The sequence below is a fragment of the Piliocolobus tephrosceles genome, chromosome 10 (assembly GCF_002776525.5).
Source record: "Piliocolobus tephrosceles isolate RC106 chromosome 10, ASM277652v3, whole genome shotgun sequence".
NCBI lineage: Eukaryota > Metazoa > Chordata > Mammalia > Primates > Cercopithecidae > Piliocolobus > Piliocolobus tephrosceles.
Genome location: NC_045443.1, coordinates 69,277,531 through 69,295,616, shown reverse-complemented (window position 1 = coordinate 69,295,616; position 18,086 = coordinate 69,277,531). Strand labels below are relative to the sequence as shown.

Genomic DNA, 18,086 nt, shown 5'->3' with positions numbered 1-18,086 from the left:
AAAGAGGAAGTAGCCCCGTGAGAAGAACATGAGGTACATGTGCTACCTTACTTTCAACCAGGAGTAAGTACATTCATAATAAAACACAATCACAATAATATTCAAAATCAATTTAAGCAAACAAGAGTGGCATAATTAAAGTTAGAGCTCAGGGCCTCTTTCCAAAAGAATAAGATGGATTGAAATAACTACCACTATCCTCACGAAAAATATAATTAAATTAAATATGCATGTGTATCGTTGAGGAATAATCATTGTAACAGGCCCCAAAAGAAAAATGTGTTTATTTCCAGTCAATTGAAAAAAATGTATCACTGATTGTTCCCCCAACAATAGAGTTATTGTGAAGTCCACAGAAATGCAGCAAAGTTAATGCTGAGGTTCAAATATGAAGGCACCAAAGACAGAAAAATGGACAGTTTCAGACAAACCTAACAGCTACAACATCGCAGTCACAATTTCCTCTTCCTTCACGTGCCATCTGCCCCCACGCACTTCCATTTCCTCTGAACTGCAAGTCTATATGCACATCACATTATCTAATCATGGAGTACTTTTTTCCTGTTTATACTAGAATTTATTTTATTTGGGCGGGGGAGGAGAGGCGTGATCTGCGTGTTAGACATTCTCTCACAGATGATTTTAGAAACAGTGTCCTCTCGAACCAGGGCGTTCATTCTCAGATCTTCTATGAAGAATGATATTTGCACTAATGAATGTTTCCTGTGCTATTATTGGTGAGGCAATTAGGCCTTCCCACACTCATGTCTGCAGGCAGCTGTGGGCCTCTGGGTAATCAATCATGTTTCTCGGCAGCACTGTCAATCAGAAGCTCGCCTGAGTGGCATCTATTGACAGTTCTCAGCATGCTGGTGCTTTCCCGTTCCCTCTCCTCTTTCGGGCTCATGGTAATAGACTTTGAGCCTGCTGTTTCTTCATCATAGAGTGGAATTTTTTCATTTTTCTCTGCTTGTGTTTATTCTTCCCCCCTGCTTTATCCTTTCAAGAATATCACAGAAAATATAGTATTCAACACGAATCCCCCAGAGGGCTTCTTGGCTGTGGTTTCAATATATATTATTCTGTATTTCATTTCTTTCCCTTCTCCTTACCTTTAGACACCTCAAACTACACCCTGTCAACCCCTATTACAACCCCAAAATATCCATATTTGCATATTTGCAAAATATCCATCCTCTGCATTTCTGACCACGTGTTCGACTTCTGCTCATTGTCCAGAAAGTCTTAAGTAATTATTAGCAGGGAAGGGAATCAAATTGTTCTCCCCGTCAGCATGGTCCCTAATTTTATCACCAAACTATATTTGTGAGGACCGCATATGCCGGATTTTTCAAAACAACCCTAACCTCAAATGATCTATCCCTTGGACAAAGTGATTCTAAATGTCAGTTTGGAAAATCAGGTTGTTGCACACTTCAATGAGATTATTTGAAGTAATTATGGTATTCACATCATTCTCCTTCATGTACTCAGAAAACCATCAGCACTAGAAAAAGACCCATTTCAATTAGAAACTGCATCCCTGTTTCCTGTAAACTGAAGGGAAACCTTACCTGCTACACGGCAGCCTGGAGACAACTGTGAAGGCCCACTTGGAATTTGTTAGTGTCTGTGCCCCACCCCCGCCAGCACCACAGCAGGCACATGAGCCCACAAGTGACACACAGGACTGTCTCTCTCTTATCCAGCCTCAAACTCATACTCAGAGAAACCTTAGCAACGACAGCATACAGGGCATTAAGGAATGATCCTTGGCTCTACTTCCCACAAGTCCTGGGTTCGTGCTTTCCTGATTTAACTACCTTTGGTAGGCACCTTCCTTGGTCCATCCACTCGCAAGAAGTACTGGCAATCTGTTATTAGTATTTTGACAGCTTCCCATGTGCAGAAAAAAAAAAAAAGGCCGGGAAAAGGGGGTGGGGAGGAATATGACTGCTTTTTATGAAATCTCTCTGTAAAGAGGAATGTAGGTCAACACAAAATGCTTCTGTATGTGAAACAGCCCTTCAATGGGAAACTAAACAGTTTCTTCCAAGAATGTTTTGAGCTACGTTATTTGATAAAATGGCACATAAACAATGGCATCAACATCACTAAAGAAGGAAACAGTAGGTCCACTGGAAATGGAAGACAGCCTGTGGAAAAGGTTGGGGGAGATGTGTTAAACTTAATAATGTAAGCGACATTTATAATCATTGGTCGTGTGTTGGGCTCTGTGTGAGGTACAGCACATGCATTCTCAGTTTTAGTCCTTACTACAACCCTGTGAAATGGGTCCTATTGTTGGGCACACTTCCCAGATGAAGCAGCCATGGCACAATGAGGTTGCACACCCAGCTCGGAGCAGTGGAGTGCATACAAGCCCAGCCTGTCGGAGGCCAATGCCCCAGTTTTTAAGCCTGCTGTTATCCTGTCTAGTCAGTCTGGGCTCAGCACCATCCAGGGGAGAGGGCTATAATGTCCTGGATTCTAAACTCTCTTAGGTAAATATCCTTTGCTTTGACTCTGCATCCACCAAGTAGCCTAAGGTTATAATCCAGCCTCCTCTGCTATCATGACTATAAGGATGGTTTTGTGAGTCCTTTGAGGGTTCTCACTATAAAATGATGAATTGGCCATTTCCTCTCTTGGCCTCCTGAACATTCAGTTACCAAGAGTCAAGCCCCTTGAACCTTAGCACTCCCCAGCCCTCCAAACTGGGTCCAGATCCTGGAATGCCCCAGCTCCATCCAGCCCTCTTTTATATAAATGTCCACCAATTTCTCCAATTTCTATTTTTTTCCTACAGATATCACACCTTCATTTTACTCTTTAGCTATGCAAAGGTGGCAAATGCAAAATCTTGTTAACACTTTGAGAACCTCGCTCTCCATCATTTTGACTATATGCTCATTTTCTGTCCTCTCCATATAAATATGTTTTCTTTAAAACCAAATGACTCCTCATTTTCAAAGTTCCATGAAACTAGTTGACTCATATATTCTACTTGTATCACCACAACATCAGCTTGCCTTTGTTTAGCTTTTGAATTCTATCAAGAATAAATAAGTAACACTTGAGCTAGTCCCTTAGTCTTGGCTCACTGCAACCTCCGCCTCCCAGGTTCAAGCGATTCTCCTGCCCCAGCCTCCCGAGTAGCTGGGATTACAGGCAATTGCCACCACGCCTGGTTAATTTTGCATTTTCAGTAGAGACAGGTTTTCTCCATGTTGGTCAGGCTGGTGTGGAACTCCTGACCTCAAGTGATCTGCCTGCCTCAGCCTCCCAAAGTACTGGGATTACAGGCGTGAGCCACCACACCCAGCTGAAATCATGTCATTTTATACACACACACACGTACACGCACACATATATAAAACATATAGCATCCATATATAAAATACATTTTCTGGCCAAACACAGCGACTCACACCTATAATCCCAATAGTTTGGGAGGCCAAGGCAGGAGGATCACTTGAGCCCAGGAGTTTGAGAACAGTCAGGGCAACACAGCAAAACCCTGTCAAAAATACAAAAGGTAAATTTAAAAAATTAGTTGGGCATGGTGGCACACACCTGTAGTCCCAGCTACTCAGGAGGCAGACTGAGTGACAAAGCAATCTACTTTATCTAAGGGAAAAGGCTCTGCCAGGCATTGAGCTTCTACCATGTTCTGGCAGGTCATGCTACAAAGAAACTGCCCTGCCCACACCCCCTCTAAGGATCCACCTATACAGTCATGACCTGATTCCCCAGAAGAAGCCTGTGGACCAGGGGGAGCCAATCATAAGGCTCACAACCATTATCAGGGCCTGAGGTGAAAACGTGAGCTCAGCTGGTCAGAGTCCTCTCTTGGCAATTTAATCAGGAAACACTGGGAGATGGGGCTAGTGGTACTGAGGGTAAGAAGGGAGCCTGAGGTTGGGCTTGGGCTAGGGCAAGTGCATGCTGATATTGCAAGGTATGGAAAGTCACAGTAGAGAGGGGAAGGAGGTGCTTAGAACAGAGGAGACAAGAATAGGCACATGTGAAACGGCATGTGCCATGTGGTACTGGTTTTTAAGAATATGGTTTTCCTTGTAGTAGAATAATTTATAATCCTTTGGGTATATACCCAGTAGTGGGATGGCTGGGTCATATGGTACATCTAGTTCTAGATCCTTGAGGAATTGCCATACTGTTTTCCATAATGGTTGAACTAGTTTACAATCCCACCAACAGTGTAAAAGTGTTCCTATTTCTCCACATCCTCTCCAACACCTGTTGTTTCCTGATTTTTTAATGATTGCCATTCTAACTGGTGTGAGATGGTATCTCATTGTGGTTTTGATTTGCATTTCTCTGATGGCGAGTGATGATGAGCATTTTTTCATGTGTCTGTTGGCTGTATGAATGTCTTCTTTTGAGAAATGTCTGTTCATATACTTTCCCCACTTTTTGATGGGGTTGTTTGTTTTTTTCTTGTATATTTGTTTGAGTTCTTTGTAGATTCTGGAAATTAGCCCTTTGTCAGATGAATAGATTATTGCGGCACTATTCACAATAGCAAAGACTTGGAATCAACCCAAATGTCCATCAGTGACAGACTGGATTAAGAAAATGTGGCACATATACACCATGGAATACTATGCAGCCATAAAAAAGGATGAGTTTGCGTCCTTTGTAGGGACATAGACGCAGCTGGAAACCATCATTCTTAGCAAACTATCACAAGAAGAGAAAACCAAACACCGCATGTTCTCACTCATAGGTGGGAACTGAACAAAGAGATCACTTGGACTCGGGAAGGGGAACATCACACACTGGGGCCTATCATGGGGAGGGGGGAGGGATTGCCTTGGGAGTTATACCTGATATAAATGACGAAGTGATGGGTGCTGACGAGTTGATGGGTGCAGCACACCAACATGGCACAGATATACATATGTAACAAACCTGCATGTTATGCACATGTACCCTAGAACTTAAAGTATAATAATAAAAAAAAAAAAGAATATGGTTTTCCTAAATGTGGTGGAGAAAGGATGATGGATGCCTGGGACTTGGGAGGATGAAGGAAAGAGCACCTAAGCATCAAAGGAAGCTAGGGATGCCCGGTGAGAGGTGGGATGAAGAATCTTCTCATCTGTCTTAAGCACCTGTGTGTCAAATTCCTTTTTATAAATAAAGCCCATACTGAGACCCTCTATAATCTACATAATGTCCTAAACTTTCACCAATGACAAATTTTCCTCTCAGGACAGTAAGTTTCACACCTATTCTCAATTGGGGTAGGACGAATCTTTCCCTTACGAGGTATGGATTTACATTTTGTTCTGATGACAAGTTTCCTGTAGCTGATCACATACCAGACAGAGGAAAGAGAGCATTGTAATGATCTATGAGTTATACTAGCGTGAGTAGAACAAACACAGGCCTAACCACCACTGCATTTTTCTAAACATGGCCTACAGTCAACATACAACATCACAAACACATCCTGTCACTGCCACATAGCATCATGTACTATGCACAGTTCTCACCCTGAAAAGTGAGGTCTTCCTCTTCCATCCCAACCCTGGTCTGGGAATGAGTGTGAAACTCCTTCATAACCCCTGCATTTTACAGGAAATTTTCCTCTCCATGTAAAGCAAACACATGTCTTTTCTATTACGACTCCTTAAATGAGCCCTTTCACCATTCTTGCTGAATCCTCTACTTTCATTGGGGAAGCAGGAGATTGAAGGGGGTTACTGAAAAGTCAAGGCTAAAGTAAAATTAAAATGAAAACACAGTTTCTGAGACCTGCAGAGTGCACAGAAATGGTCTTTGTCTTGGTGGAGCTGGGAACACAATGGTGTAAATGTAGCTCTTGGCATGTGGCCCGCAGGTCTCATTATTTTACAATTATACCCAGATGTCAAACATCAATGTTGGCATTTAGAGCCCACAGAGTTGGTGAGTGTTTAAAATGGTTCACGCCTGCCTTCTGCAAAAGTTAAAGTGAAGAGATGACAGGTTTGTTTAACACAGCATGTGTTTTTCCTAACTAGCCAGTGACAAGAAACAGTTATACAGGTACTTACTATTTATAACCCATGGCCACATCCACAAAATACTTTCTTCTCTGTCGATAGACATTGTCCTTAAATCCCTTAAACACAAAAGAGATTAAGTTATTTAACAAAGTGCTGAAAATTAGCTGCAGAAGACCTAAAAGAAAATCACTGTGGTGTTTATTCAGTGTTCAATTCATATGTAAATCTTATCCTAGGATGGCCATCTTGATGACACACTCAGAAACAAATTGGGCTTACAGTAAAACCTCATTAAATTGGGGCTGTACTAATTTAGGATGTGTGGCAATTCAGGCTAAAGTTTACCTTTCCACTAAGTAAGCAGAATGACTTAGTTGAGCAAGTTGATATTGTGAACAATACCTTTAGGTTTTCAAATATCATTTGCATGTAATTGATCTTAATCACAAATTAATCCTATCCTATTCCTTAAAACAGATCCCTTTAACATGGTTATTCAGTAACTTAACCTAATTTTAATTGCTTTGTATAAATAACTAATAAATGTGACATTTATTATAAATTCTGTCATTTAGAATAATCAACACATTCCCAAATCAGTATGAATTAAAGAGGTTTTGCTGTATTTTATGACTACGGCCACATAATGCAAAATCGATTTTAGGGAATTCGTGCACAGGATAGCAGCCTAGCACCATTCCACTCTGACTTCTTACAATTCTAGTTAGTCTTAGCCAACTTCAAGATTTTTATCCATCATCATCCACTCGGGAAATTAAACATTATGTCTGTCATTTTTCAGTCAAGTGAAATCCTTCAGAGAGGACTTCCTGGTTTACTCAAAAATCTCTCCTCTTGTCAACAGACTTTCCATTTTCCTTTCCTTGAAGCACTTTCAGACAATCAATTCTTTCCAGGGTTGTTTCTTCCAGCTGTTGGAAGCTCAGAAGGAATTGTTGCAATTTGACTCCTACCTCTACAGCCCTGCAAACTGGAAGGATAACCAGGAAGCAAGGGCTTACTAAGAATGGAGGCCAGGCAAGGAGACAAGCCACTGGGATCATGGCATTCCAGAGTGAAAGAACAGGGTGAGGCCCACAAAGGCCTAGACTACCTCTGCTGAACCTAAGACAGTTCTGCAAGATGGGCTGCCCAAGAGGAGCCTCAAACTCATTAGCAAATTGCCCCTCGCTTGCCTGGCTGAAGAGAACTGGCCTCGAGGCTAGGAATCTTCATAGGGCTATCTGCTGGACAGAAATGAAGAACTTCCATTGTCAACAACCTTTCTTTCAGGAATGACAAGAGAGTTACTAAGAGGAGGAGACAGAAGATGCCCTGAGACCGCCTTAACACCATGTAGAAATGAAGTATCCTCTGTCCAAGAAACTAGCACTTTCTTTTACTGTGAATTGGGAGTTTTTAAACTGGAGTTCATAGACAGGCTTGTGAAGTCCTAAAATGTCTATATAAAAAATTTTACAAAATAGTTACCACTGTCCTTGAAGTTTGGGTATTTGGTAAAAATAATAATAATAATAAAATAAATAGTTACCACATTCATAAATAGATCTGTGCCCTTTAAAAAAGGAGTCTCCTGCTGTAGAGGGTAGATGCCGTCATGCTAGAAGGTACTTGTTTCAACACTCACTAGTAAAACTATTGGAGATGGTAAAACCAAAGAATTCCAAGCACCTTTATTATTCAAAAAGAAAACAGGCCATGACAGAAGGAAAAGCGTCCTGTGAAAAGCATAGCATCTGTTCCCCGGTTCCTGCCAGACTGGACACCATGGAAACAGCATCATAATCTGCTGGGCCTCCTGAAGAATCTCAACTGCCTCTCTTCTGCAAACACCTGCACCTTTTCCAAGGACGCAAGAGAGTGATTTACTCATCATGCCTCATTAGCTTAGTGTGGCAGTGATTACGCAAATGTTGTGGGCGATCCAGAACATCCTGGATTGAACCATGTACTGGCAAAGTAAAACAGGGACGCTAGCTGCACTAGTAGTGACAGAGAAACAGCATTCCTTGGCCATCCATTCTGAACTGAAGCCAGGGATAAGGTTACTGGACAAAATACAGGGCACGCAGTTAAATTTGAATTTCAGATAAACAACAAATAATCTTTTTAGTATAAATATGTTCCAAGTATTGCATGGGACATACTTATACCCCAAAACTATTCCTTATTTATCTGAAACTGAAATTTAACTGGGCATCCTAGATATTTATTTGCTCCATCTGGCAACCCTAGCACCCAGAGAGAACCCACCCTCCCTCTCTCAATTTAAATCAAAGGAAATTGAAGACCCAGCCTGAACTCCAAAGTGCTCAGCTAAATTTCTGTTGACACTCAAGTAGCTATCCCAAATAGGTCAACCGTATTAGAATATTAGAATCACCTGGGAGCTTTAAATAATACATCAAACCTGGCCACATTCCCAGAGGCCCTGGCATCAGTACTTTTTAATTCTCCACACGTGATTTGAATGGAAAGCTAAGGTTGAGAATCACTGAGCTAGAACATTAATTAAGACATTAGTTCTCAAACTTTAGATCTCATCAGGGTCTCCTGCAGATACTTTTAAATGCAGATCCCTGGGCCATCCCTGAAAGTTCTGACTCAGTAGGCTTCAGATGAGCATCAAGATATTGTACTTTTAACAAACATCTTATGAGTGAACCTTGAACCCCACTTCGAAAGACCTTCCCAGTCTAGATGCTGGCTCCTCAAAATGTGGTCCCCAGGCTCTCTGGTGCAAGCCTTATCTGGGAGATCACCAGAAATACAGAATCCCAGGCCCTACAGAATCATTGTCTGATTTAAAAATGATCTCGGGAAAAAATTTTTGCAATCTACTCATCTGACAAAGGGCTAATATCCAGAACCTATAAAGAACTCAAACAAATTTACAAGAAAAAAACAAACAACCCCATCAAAAAGTGGGGAAAGGATATGAACAGACATTTCTCAAAAGAAGACATTCATACAGCCAACAGACACATGAAAAAATGCTCATCATCACTGGCCATCAGAGAAATGCAAATCAAAACCACAATGAGATACCATCTCACACCAGTTAGAATGGCAATCATTAAAAAGTCAGGAAACAACAGATGTTGGAGAGGATGTGGAGAAATAGGAACACTTTTACATTGTTGGTGGGATTGTAAACTAGTTCAACCATTGTGGAAAACAGTATAGCGATTCCTCAAGGATCTGGAACCAGATGTACCATATGACCCAGCCATCCCACTACTGGGGATATACCCAAAGGATTATAAATCATGCTGCTATAAAGACACATGCACACGGATGTTTATTACAGCACTATTCACAATAGCAAAGACTTGGAATCAATCCAAATGTCCATCAGTGACAGACTGGATTAAGAAAATATGGCACATATACACCATGGAATACTATGCAGCCATAAAAAAGGATGAGTTTGTGTCCTTTGTAGGGACATGCATGCAGCTGGAAACCATCATTCTCAGCAAACTATCACAAGAACAGAAAACCAAACACCGCATGTTCTCACTCATAGGTGGGAATTGAACAATGAGATCACTTGGACTCGGGAAGGGGAACATCACACACCAGGGTCTATTATGGGGAGGCGGGAGGGGGGAGGGATGGTATTGGGAGTTATACCTGATGTAAATGACAAGTTGATGGGTGCTGACGAGTTGATGGGTGCAGCACACCAACATGGCACAGGTATACATATGTAACAAACCTGCATGTTGTGCACATGTACCCTAGAACTTAAAGTATAATAATAATAATAATAAAAAAAGATCTCAAAGGTGATTTGTTTGCCCCTTGAAGTTTGAAAGACACTGACCTAGATATTTAACCCGATCTAGGGAGCCTCAGCAACCTTACTCTTATATTCCAAGCCTTTTCTGAAGTACCCTATCACAAGGGTCCCTGTGTTTATCTCAGGACTGGGATTATTCCCAGGCATAAAAAGTGCTTAGACAATTTTTCCATCCTCATCAAACAACTTATGAAAACACCAATTTGCCAATATTACATTCTGTGTAATGAACATTTGGTGTGCTCATAAAAGAAATATATGTGGTTTAAAAAATGACAAGAGAGGGGATTGCTAAGTACTTGCAATTATTTCTAGTGGCTGCACAGAAAATAAGAGAAGGTATCATAAGGTGGGTATAATTAGGAGTAATGGAATAAAATTAAGCACAGGAAAATTTATGCTGGGTATTGAAATAAATTTTTTCTCAGCAGGGTCAGTGGTTCCTATGGTTGTTCCATTAAAATGGCTGAACTCCTTTCTCCAGGTTAAGTAATTTTCAAACTAGACTAAGGGGAGTATTTGGAAATAGGAGGTTATCAAAAAATCCTTTACTGTCCAGGCATTGATCTGGATGATTTAATACAGCATTTCTATTTCTGGAATTAAGCATTTACTCTTGCCAAATGCTTTCCAGTTGTTTTATTAACTAGGCTTTTCAAACACCCCTTCGAGGTCAATAACAATTTTATTTCCACTTTTTACATAAAGAACTTGAGGTGCAGAGGTAAAGGGACTTGGCCAAGGTCATTCTGCAAGTTAACAGCTGGTGTCTGTGCAGCCTGGGTACTGCTTAACTGCTAAGTCAGGTTCCTGTGCTAATTCTGATGCCTTCTGGAAGTTGAGAGAGGGGGAAGATAACAATGGGTGATTATTAAAGCCATTTTTAATGTTTTTCTAATGTTCAGAGGCCTTACATGTGAATTACTGGAAAATATTCTGAAATTTTAGGCTATGTTAGCAAATATAACACATTGTTTCTTTGAGAGAATTTTTGAAAATAATGCAGTTGAATTAGGTCTGTTTGACCATTTGTTTGAATGGTATATTTGAATTGGTCTGAGTGGGTATATTATGTCAAATGACTGGTTTAATTGAAAACTTCTCTAGTGTTAAAGCTGTCATAGTCTCCTTTAAAACAGAGGTTCTCAAACTTAAGGGTGGACTCATTAAAACAAATTCCCACATGATACTGACACTGCTGATGTTGGTGTCACACTTAGAGAGCCACTGTGCAGAGTAGAGCCACACTGTCAAATCCCCACATTTCCTCTGTTTAAACAGCAAGGAATGTCTGTAAACTATTACCTGCAGACCACAGAGACGTCCTGTAAGCATTAGTGATCTGCTTAGGTTTTACTCTTTCATCTGCCTATTTTTAGACAAGGGGCACCGAGGGAGGGAAAAATGCCTGTAATGAATAGGTGCATTGCTTACTTCTCCCAGACTATTAACTGTACTTCACTCTGGCCATAAAGAAGTTCCAGGTCTCTTGTGTTAAATAAAAACTGATGTAAAGGGGGGAAGGGGAGAATAATGGGAAATGCTTACCCAAGTATCATATTTCTTTAAAGATGGTCATTTTTATTGGAGTAGAGGAAAGAATGATGGTAGATAGATTCAGGGTAGATGTGGGAAGAGATATGTCTTCCATCATAGCCTTTATTCTAAAACGCTCTGCCTTTCCATTGAGACTGAAGTCAACTACATTACTCTACTCCTAACTACCTCCAGTCAAGGAAAATAGCAGGAAGAATTTTATTCTCTCACTGAGCCCCATAATACCTAGTCCTCCCTAGTTTCCCAGAGGCGTGATCAATTTCAGCTCATCGTTTTTCCAAGGGTCACCATCTGCAAGTATATTTCAGGCTGTCTAATTCCACAGAAATATTCTCTAAGTTTTAGAGTATCCTCCTCTATCCAACCCTTTTAAAAATAAATGCTATGTGAAAATACCATCCTTCTAACCTGCTTCCAGTCAACACACGTACAGGGAAGCTTTATCATTTGGAAGTCTGCTCTCAGTTATGGGGAATAAATAATAAATTGTTCTATAATAAAGTATTGCAGCACAGAACATTGCACACTGCCTGTCACGTAGGTGGAGCTGAGAGAGCATGTGAGAAATAGATTTTACTGGACACTTACTGGGTGGTCGGCATCAAGCTCAGAACCATACATGAGAACTCTGTGAGAACATTTGTCTAACTCAGAGATCTTCCGAGGGAACCAGGGCACATCCTCTAGCTCTGTTGAAAACAGTGCAGGTTCAAAAATATTAGTCCACAGATTGTGTTTTCCCGTTTGCAATATTTGTCAGATTTCAAAATTACCCAACAAGCTAAGACCACCCTTGCCTTCTTCCTCTGTCCAGATATTCTCTGGAGGATTCAGCGTCACAATAGTGGTTTGAAATTTCAGCAACTGAATGAGCTCATTGAATTCTGTTTTCCCACACTCACAGTCCACAAAGATTTCAACCTCAGAACTTCTTCGCCGAGATTTCCTGGATTCAATATGAACCATGTGGACACGTTTTTCCTGTGGAAACATGACCATCTCAAAATCACCTTCAGGGGACAATAAAAGGAATGCCATCAGCTTTTCTTGTTCACGTCTTAAGCAAGGTGCCAAGTACCCATGCAAGAGGAAGAGACAATCTCTTTGTTCTTTGAATAAAACTTGGAAATGTTTCCAACCATTATTTCTGTTAATAAAAAAATCTATATATTCATACTTCTGTGTATAGGTTGTCCTGCCTCATAAAAAACAGAAGGGGCATTTAAAATATAAACTGGCCCTATAAAATGAACATCATCATTTCCCAGAGAGTGGTACACATCCCATAGGTGGCACGTGATTATTTGGGGAAAAAATTATTTATTGCATTATCATGTAATAATCCATATTTATATATTTCTGAAAAACATAACTAAAACTCAAACCCCTAATATAAAGTTTTCTTTTAAAATAAACAGAGTTTTAAAATAGCCTTTTAGAAATAACCTTTTATAATCTTTTTGTAAGTAAACAGTACAAATGGCAAGCAGAAATTTGGGAAGTGGCATGAAAATGACTGAGGCTTGGGAAACACTAGCCAAACTGTAATCCATGTGGTAGAAAAAGAAATAGGAGCAAGATAAGTAGTCAAGAGAGGATCTCTGAAGGCAAAAGGAAAACAAACAACTTAGGCAATTGTGAGGAGGGTGAAGAAAAGGTAAAAAATAATGATAATAACCCCTAAATGGGATCACTTAATAATTGTTCTCTTTTGGCAATCTTCAAACTAGCTTCAACCAAGGATGTGTTGCTGCAACTATCAATCTATGATGGATCTCAGAGATAAGGGCAGTGGTTTAATATTTAAAAATCAGGTTAGAATTTCCCCCAGTGATGTGTTCTTCATTTCCTCTAAGTTAATTGAAGGCTCTGTTCTCTCCATTCCAACCCACCTCCAAATAAGCAGACATTTTCTCACTCCAGATGATACACTGTGATTACCCGCACAATTCCTGATACGATCCTAGATGATCTCAGAATTTTCAGCATAAGAGCAGGATAGGTAGTTTCCAGTGCAAGAATAGTATCAAATCAAACAGCACCCTCTCCTATATAAAGAAACTAGTCTTGTGACTACGAAACTAAATGTTCTATTTCTGTTTTTATTAACCTTTACAATAATGTCATATTTTCTCAACTGGCTGATAATAACATTAAGTTCAAAGTCCAAGAGACTTCACATACATTGTGTCACATTGGGCTTTTAATGACCTTTGGTTGAAGCAGAGTAGATATTTTTAGGGGAACTGAGGTCCAGATGGGTTAAATGGTTTAGCTAAGGTCCAGTGACTAGCTGATGGCAGAGTGAAAACTCAGGGCTGCTAGCTCCTTCTCCAGGAATTTATCCACTGCACCCAGCTATCTAATTGAATTGGCCTGCCTTTGGCACTGTATGGACACAGCCTTGGATGACATAATTATCTGTAAAATATTTCCTTAGATTTCCATTACCACTGTTTATGGTGCCTGATCCTTTCTTCAAGGTCAAAAGAGAACAAGAAATGATTTGCCAAATCAGGCTGCTAATTCCCCTGCTATGATCATCATAGAGGCATCATAATAATGCCTCATAGTTATACACTTTACAAAGCACTTTCACTCATATTATGTCGTCCCAGCAATCCTGTTAGGTAGGAATTATTATTGCAATTTTACAAATAAAGAAATTGAACCTAGGAAGCAGCTAGTGTTTAGCCAAACCAGGAGAACACAGGTCTGAATCCCCTGACTGCAATTCCAGCTATCTTTCCACTGCACTAGCAGCCCAAGGCATCATGCAGAGCCAGGCTCCTTATCTTACAGCTCTCATCAACAGCCACTGCCCCCAAACAAAATGCATTTTGTAAGGGAGGGTGCTTGCTGAAGGGTAGAGAAACCGTTAGGTACATGCTGGCAAGAACACAACAGCTTTTCTGGGCTCTTCCAGCCTCACCCCTAACCAGGATCTTTCTTGAGGGTTCAAACTACAGATTTGGGCCTGAGAAGATGCTACAACATTTCTATAAGATAAGGGAAGAGCTAGCCCCACAATGTATAATATAAGGAGAGTGACTCATCTTCACAAAAAGATACATTAAAACACATAAACAATGAGGCTTAGGGGAATACCGAGTGCCTATACTCATGTATCTCACTTTTTTCGTAATAAACGTGCTCCTAGGACATGTGTAAGTTCAAATGTGAACAAATCAAATTAAGCTGCAGGCTCTTGCTACTTAAGATACCCTGTTTGGCTCCTCTTGTGTTTTCATTTTCAGGTGGGAAGCTCACATTTTTGAAGTACTGACTTCCTAACCTGGCAATAGTCTTCAGAGTTCCTAACAAGCTAACTGCGTTAATAAGCCACAGCTTATACAATTCTGCTTATTTCATTGCTTGACAGACAAACCTCCCTTTTAAAGCCTCTTGCAGTTTGGTTCCTTCGAAACTTTCACCACATTATGCAGAAATTGATTCAGAAACGTTTCAGAGCAGATAACAGGTTTGTAACCAGGCACATAGTCACTTTTAAAATGATGTAATGATATTTTACATTCACCTGAAAGAGCCTCAGTGCTTTTACCAATCCACCGACTTCATTTTTCAAGGAGAAAACAACTGCTGTCTTGCCACTTTCGGTAGCAGTTTCACTTTTGCTGCTTCCCTTGTTGCCTTTGTCGTCATTTTTGCCAGAGTTAGCTTTATTTAGCTTCAGGAATGTCGAAGCATAATAAAACGAAATGTTAGTTAGGGTTCCAGAATCCTGTGTAATTAGATTTTTCCCACACATTTCATTCATAAGCTGGAAGCTCCACCAATCATACAAACTTAAGGTGAAGTTGCCATGTCACTCATCACTTTCAATCATAAATATTGGTCTAATTTACGCTGAGAGACTATTTTCCAGTGGTCTAAGACATCATCTAGTGGTTGAAATTAAAAGGGGATCAGATTTGCTTCGCTTTAATAGCAACAAAAACCTGACTGTCATAAAGCCTGAAGTATCATATATGAACAATTCCTGCCTTTCTAGAATTATTTTACAGCACAAAGTTTGATCTCTTAGCCTCGTTGAATCATATGGAAACTATATGAATTACTAACCATAATAAAAATAAGATCAAACATATTTTTGACAATAATTTTAGTTTTAATTACATTTTAAAAACAAAATATTTATTTCATTCTGAAATATGTCAGCACATGCCCAGAAATTAATGAGTAATATTACTTTCTTCAGTTAGATCCACAGTGTCAATGTGAATCTGCCTGCAAAAGTTTAGCACAGACAAGTGTATAACTCTAAGGCCATCTGTGTCAGAAGACAATGCTTGAAAAGTGACTATTAAAATTCAGCCACAAATAAAATGAAAAAAGAAGAAAGGAAAGAAGAAAACTGGCAAGCTAATTATTAGGAGCAAACAGTAAAATCTGAGAAACTGAAAAAGATTAACACTTCATTAGTCACTTAAGATTTTATATTGCCTGAGGAAGTAATGTCTATTAGTCCTGCTGGCTAAAGAAAAAAATGACAGAGTCCAGTAACTCAGGTCACATTGCCAGAAATGCAGAATAAAAATCTGGAAACTTTATTTAGGAATAGAATGGGAGGAAACAAAACAAAAACAACAAGCTGGGAACTTTCATTTGACAGACAATGCAAAATTAGGATGGTCTGTTTTATATTCTTTATATGCAAATACAGCATTGGGCAGACATAGAAGTAACTCCTGGCAAATGGTGATTTAATACAATCATACCAATCTGCTACATCCTCATGAAACTGAGAAATGTAGGTTTGCTTTGGGACCCAGTGAATAGTTATCTGCCATTGTCTTCTTCTGATTTCTCTACTGGCTTTATTTTCACACATCAGTATTGCCTTACTCACTAGATTATATATAATAGAGATGGAGATTTTATTATGTATGACTTGAGGGAGGGAAGAAGTTTATGCAGACATTGACATTTGACAGTATGTTTAGTCATTAAAAGCTCAAATGTCTCAGTGTTCTTAACATCTGCCTCCTCCTCACCACATAACACATAGATCTCGCATATATAAGTAACATTTTTTATATAAAAGGGTCATACATTAGCATTATCCTGAGCTTTCTTTGTTTTCCTTCTAGCAGTTAATTATGACTTCAAAATTCTTCATTGTAATATCTCATCCAAATATTCATTATATTTAAATGTTAGAAAATCTATTTACATTTTAGCCTTATTTTTGCAAAATGATTTAAATAATTCTACAGAAGTTGCCACGTTTACTTTTCAACATTTTTATCAGTAATAATATGTCAGTACAATGCAGCCCTCTGGCACATATTTGGAACTACGATATTAAAACAGATTATTCTATGACACAGACTGAATTGGATTTGGTTGATAAACTCTGGTAGTACAGTAATATAATATCATTTAATATTTTTAATGACTAGGACCTGGACACATTTTTATTTCATGGTTTTTATTAAATCCCACGACTATTACCTCAAAGCAGGATCTAAACTCCTGCAAATACTGCTTTTCTTATTCTGTAGATATTATAAACATAAAACTCCCTTAAATACTATAGCAAGTGATGTATTGCTTGTATTATTCCATCAAGTAAACTGAAAAGATTGAGCAATGTGGAACACAGAAAAACTTTTGAAAGGAATCCAATCTTTCTTTTATTCCAATAACCTGCACCCAAAACTAAGAACAGAAAATAATAGTTCTGTTTAAAGACCAGGCTTTGTAAACTGAAGAGGGTGTAGGAGACACAATGATCTTCTGAAAACCGTGGAAATTTATTTAATTTGTTCTCCTTACTCCTCCTCCTAATAATAAGTGGCTTTTCAAAATTCTTCACTCTTTTTTTTTTTTTTTTTGGTTGTAGATTTAAGACATTGATTCATACAATCTCTCATTCTTAATGTTCAAGAACTTCTTAACTCTGTACTTTTAAACTTTGCGGAAAAAAAGTTTAGCACGCAGTGACTGGCGCATTCGCTTTACTTATGGAGAGAAGAGGAAGACTGAAGGCAGACAGGAGGAAAGCAGGGTAGAGAGTTTATAAAGAAGGAGAAAGTTGAGGTGTGCGTGCTTACTTACACTACAAGAGGGATTCATACGGTGAGGAGAAGATGGTTACTACCCTAGAAAATACTTCTCCATAGTGCCAGGTACGTAGTACTCACTGTTAAGTTGCCGAGTAGCTGATGCTCTTCGGGCACTGCTGAATCCAGGGAAAACCCTCTCCTTGCCCAGTATTTACTGGAAAACATCATCATTGCTGGCTGCATGGATCCCAGTGTAATATTCTCTCTCTGCAGCAGGGGGGACTAGAGGGGCAGTAGCAGCGCTGGCGGAGATTGAGAGGAAGGGGCGTGCGATCAGCTGCCTGCTTGGGGCGCTGTCCAGAACCCTGGTGCTGAAGAGCAATGAGAATCCTCCCATCCCCGGGCTCCTTTATATGAATGACTGGAGACTGATGGAAGGCTGATTAGAAAGAAACTCATTTCTGGTTGCCGATGGCCACAGTCAGATTACAGACCTGAAGCCTGGGGTTATCTGGGCTCATGGTGTGATTCGTTTCATAGGTCGAGTAGCTTTTTGGGCGGGGATGGTGGAGAACAATACATAAGGGGGTGTTATTTGTACAAGAAACCATCTATCCCCTGACGTTAGCTCTCTCATCTCTCAAGCCTGCCGCTGGC

General features: G+C 39.7%; 1 protein-coding gene across 1 annotated transcript in view; it reads right to left on the bottom strand.

Moving 5' to 3' along the window:
* TPH2 (tryptophan hydroxylase 2) overlaps positions 1-17,813 on the bottom strand; it is a 102,450-nt gene extending 84,637 nt beyond the window's left edge. Inside the window, exons 1-5 of the mRNA XM_023226566.1 lie at positions 17,568-17,813; positions 14,939-15,088; positions 12,198-12,381; positions 11,989-12,089; positions 6,066-6,133 (exon numbers count right to left, since the gene is read on the bottom strand). Of these exons, the coding sequence (XP_023082334.1) occupies positions 6,066-6,133; positions 11,989-12,089; positions 12,198-12,381; positions 14,939-15,088; positions 17,568-17,672 (608 nt within the window). The 5' untranslated portion in view covers positions 17,673-17,813. The remainder of the gene's footprint in view (positions 1-6,065; positions 6,134-11,988; positions 12,090-12,197; positions 12,382-14,938; positions 15,089-17,567) is intronic.
* Positions 17,814-18,086: the final 273 nt, after the last annotated feature.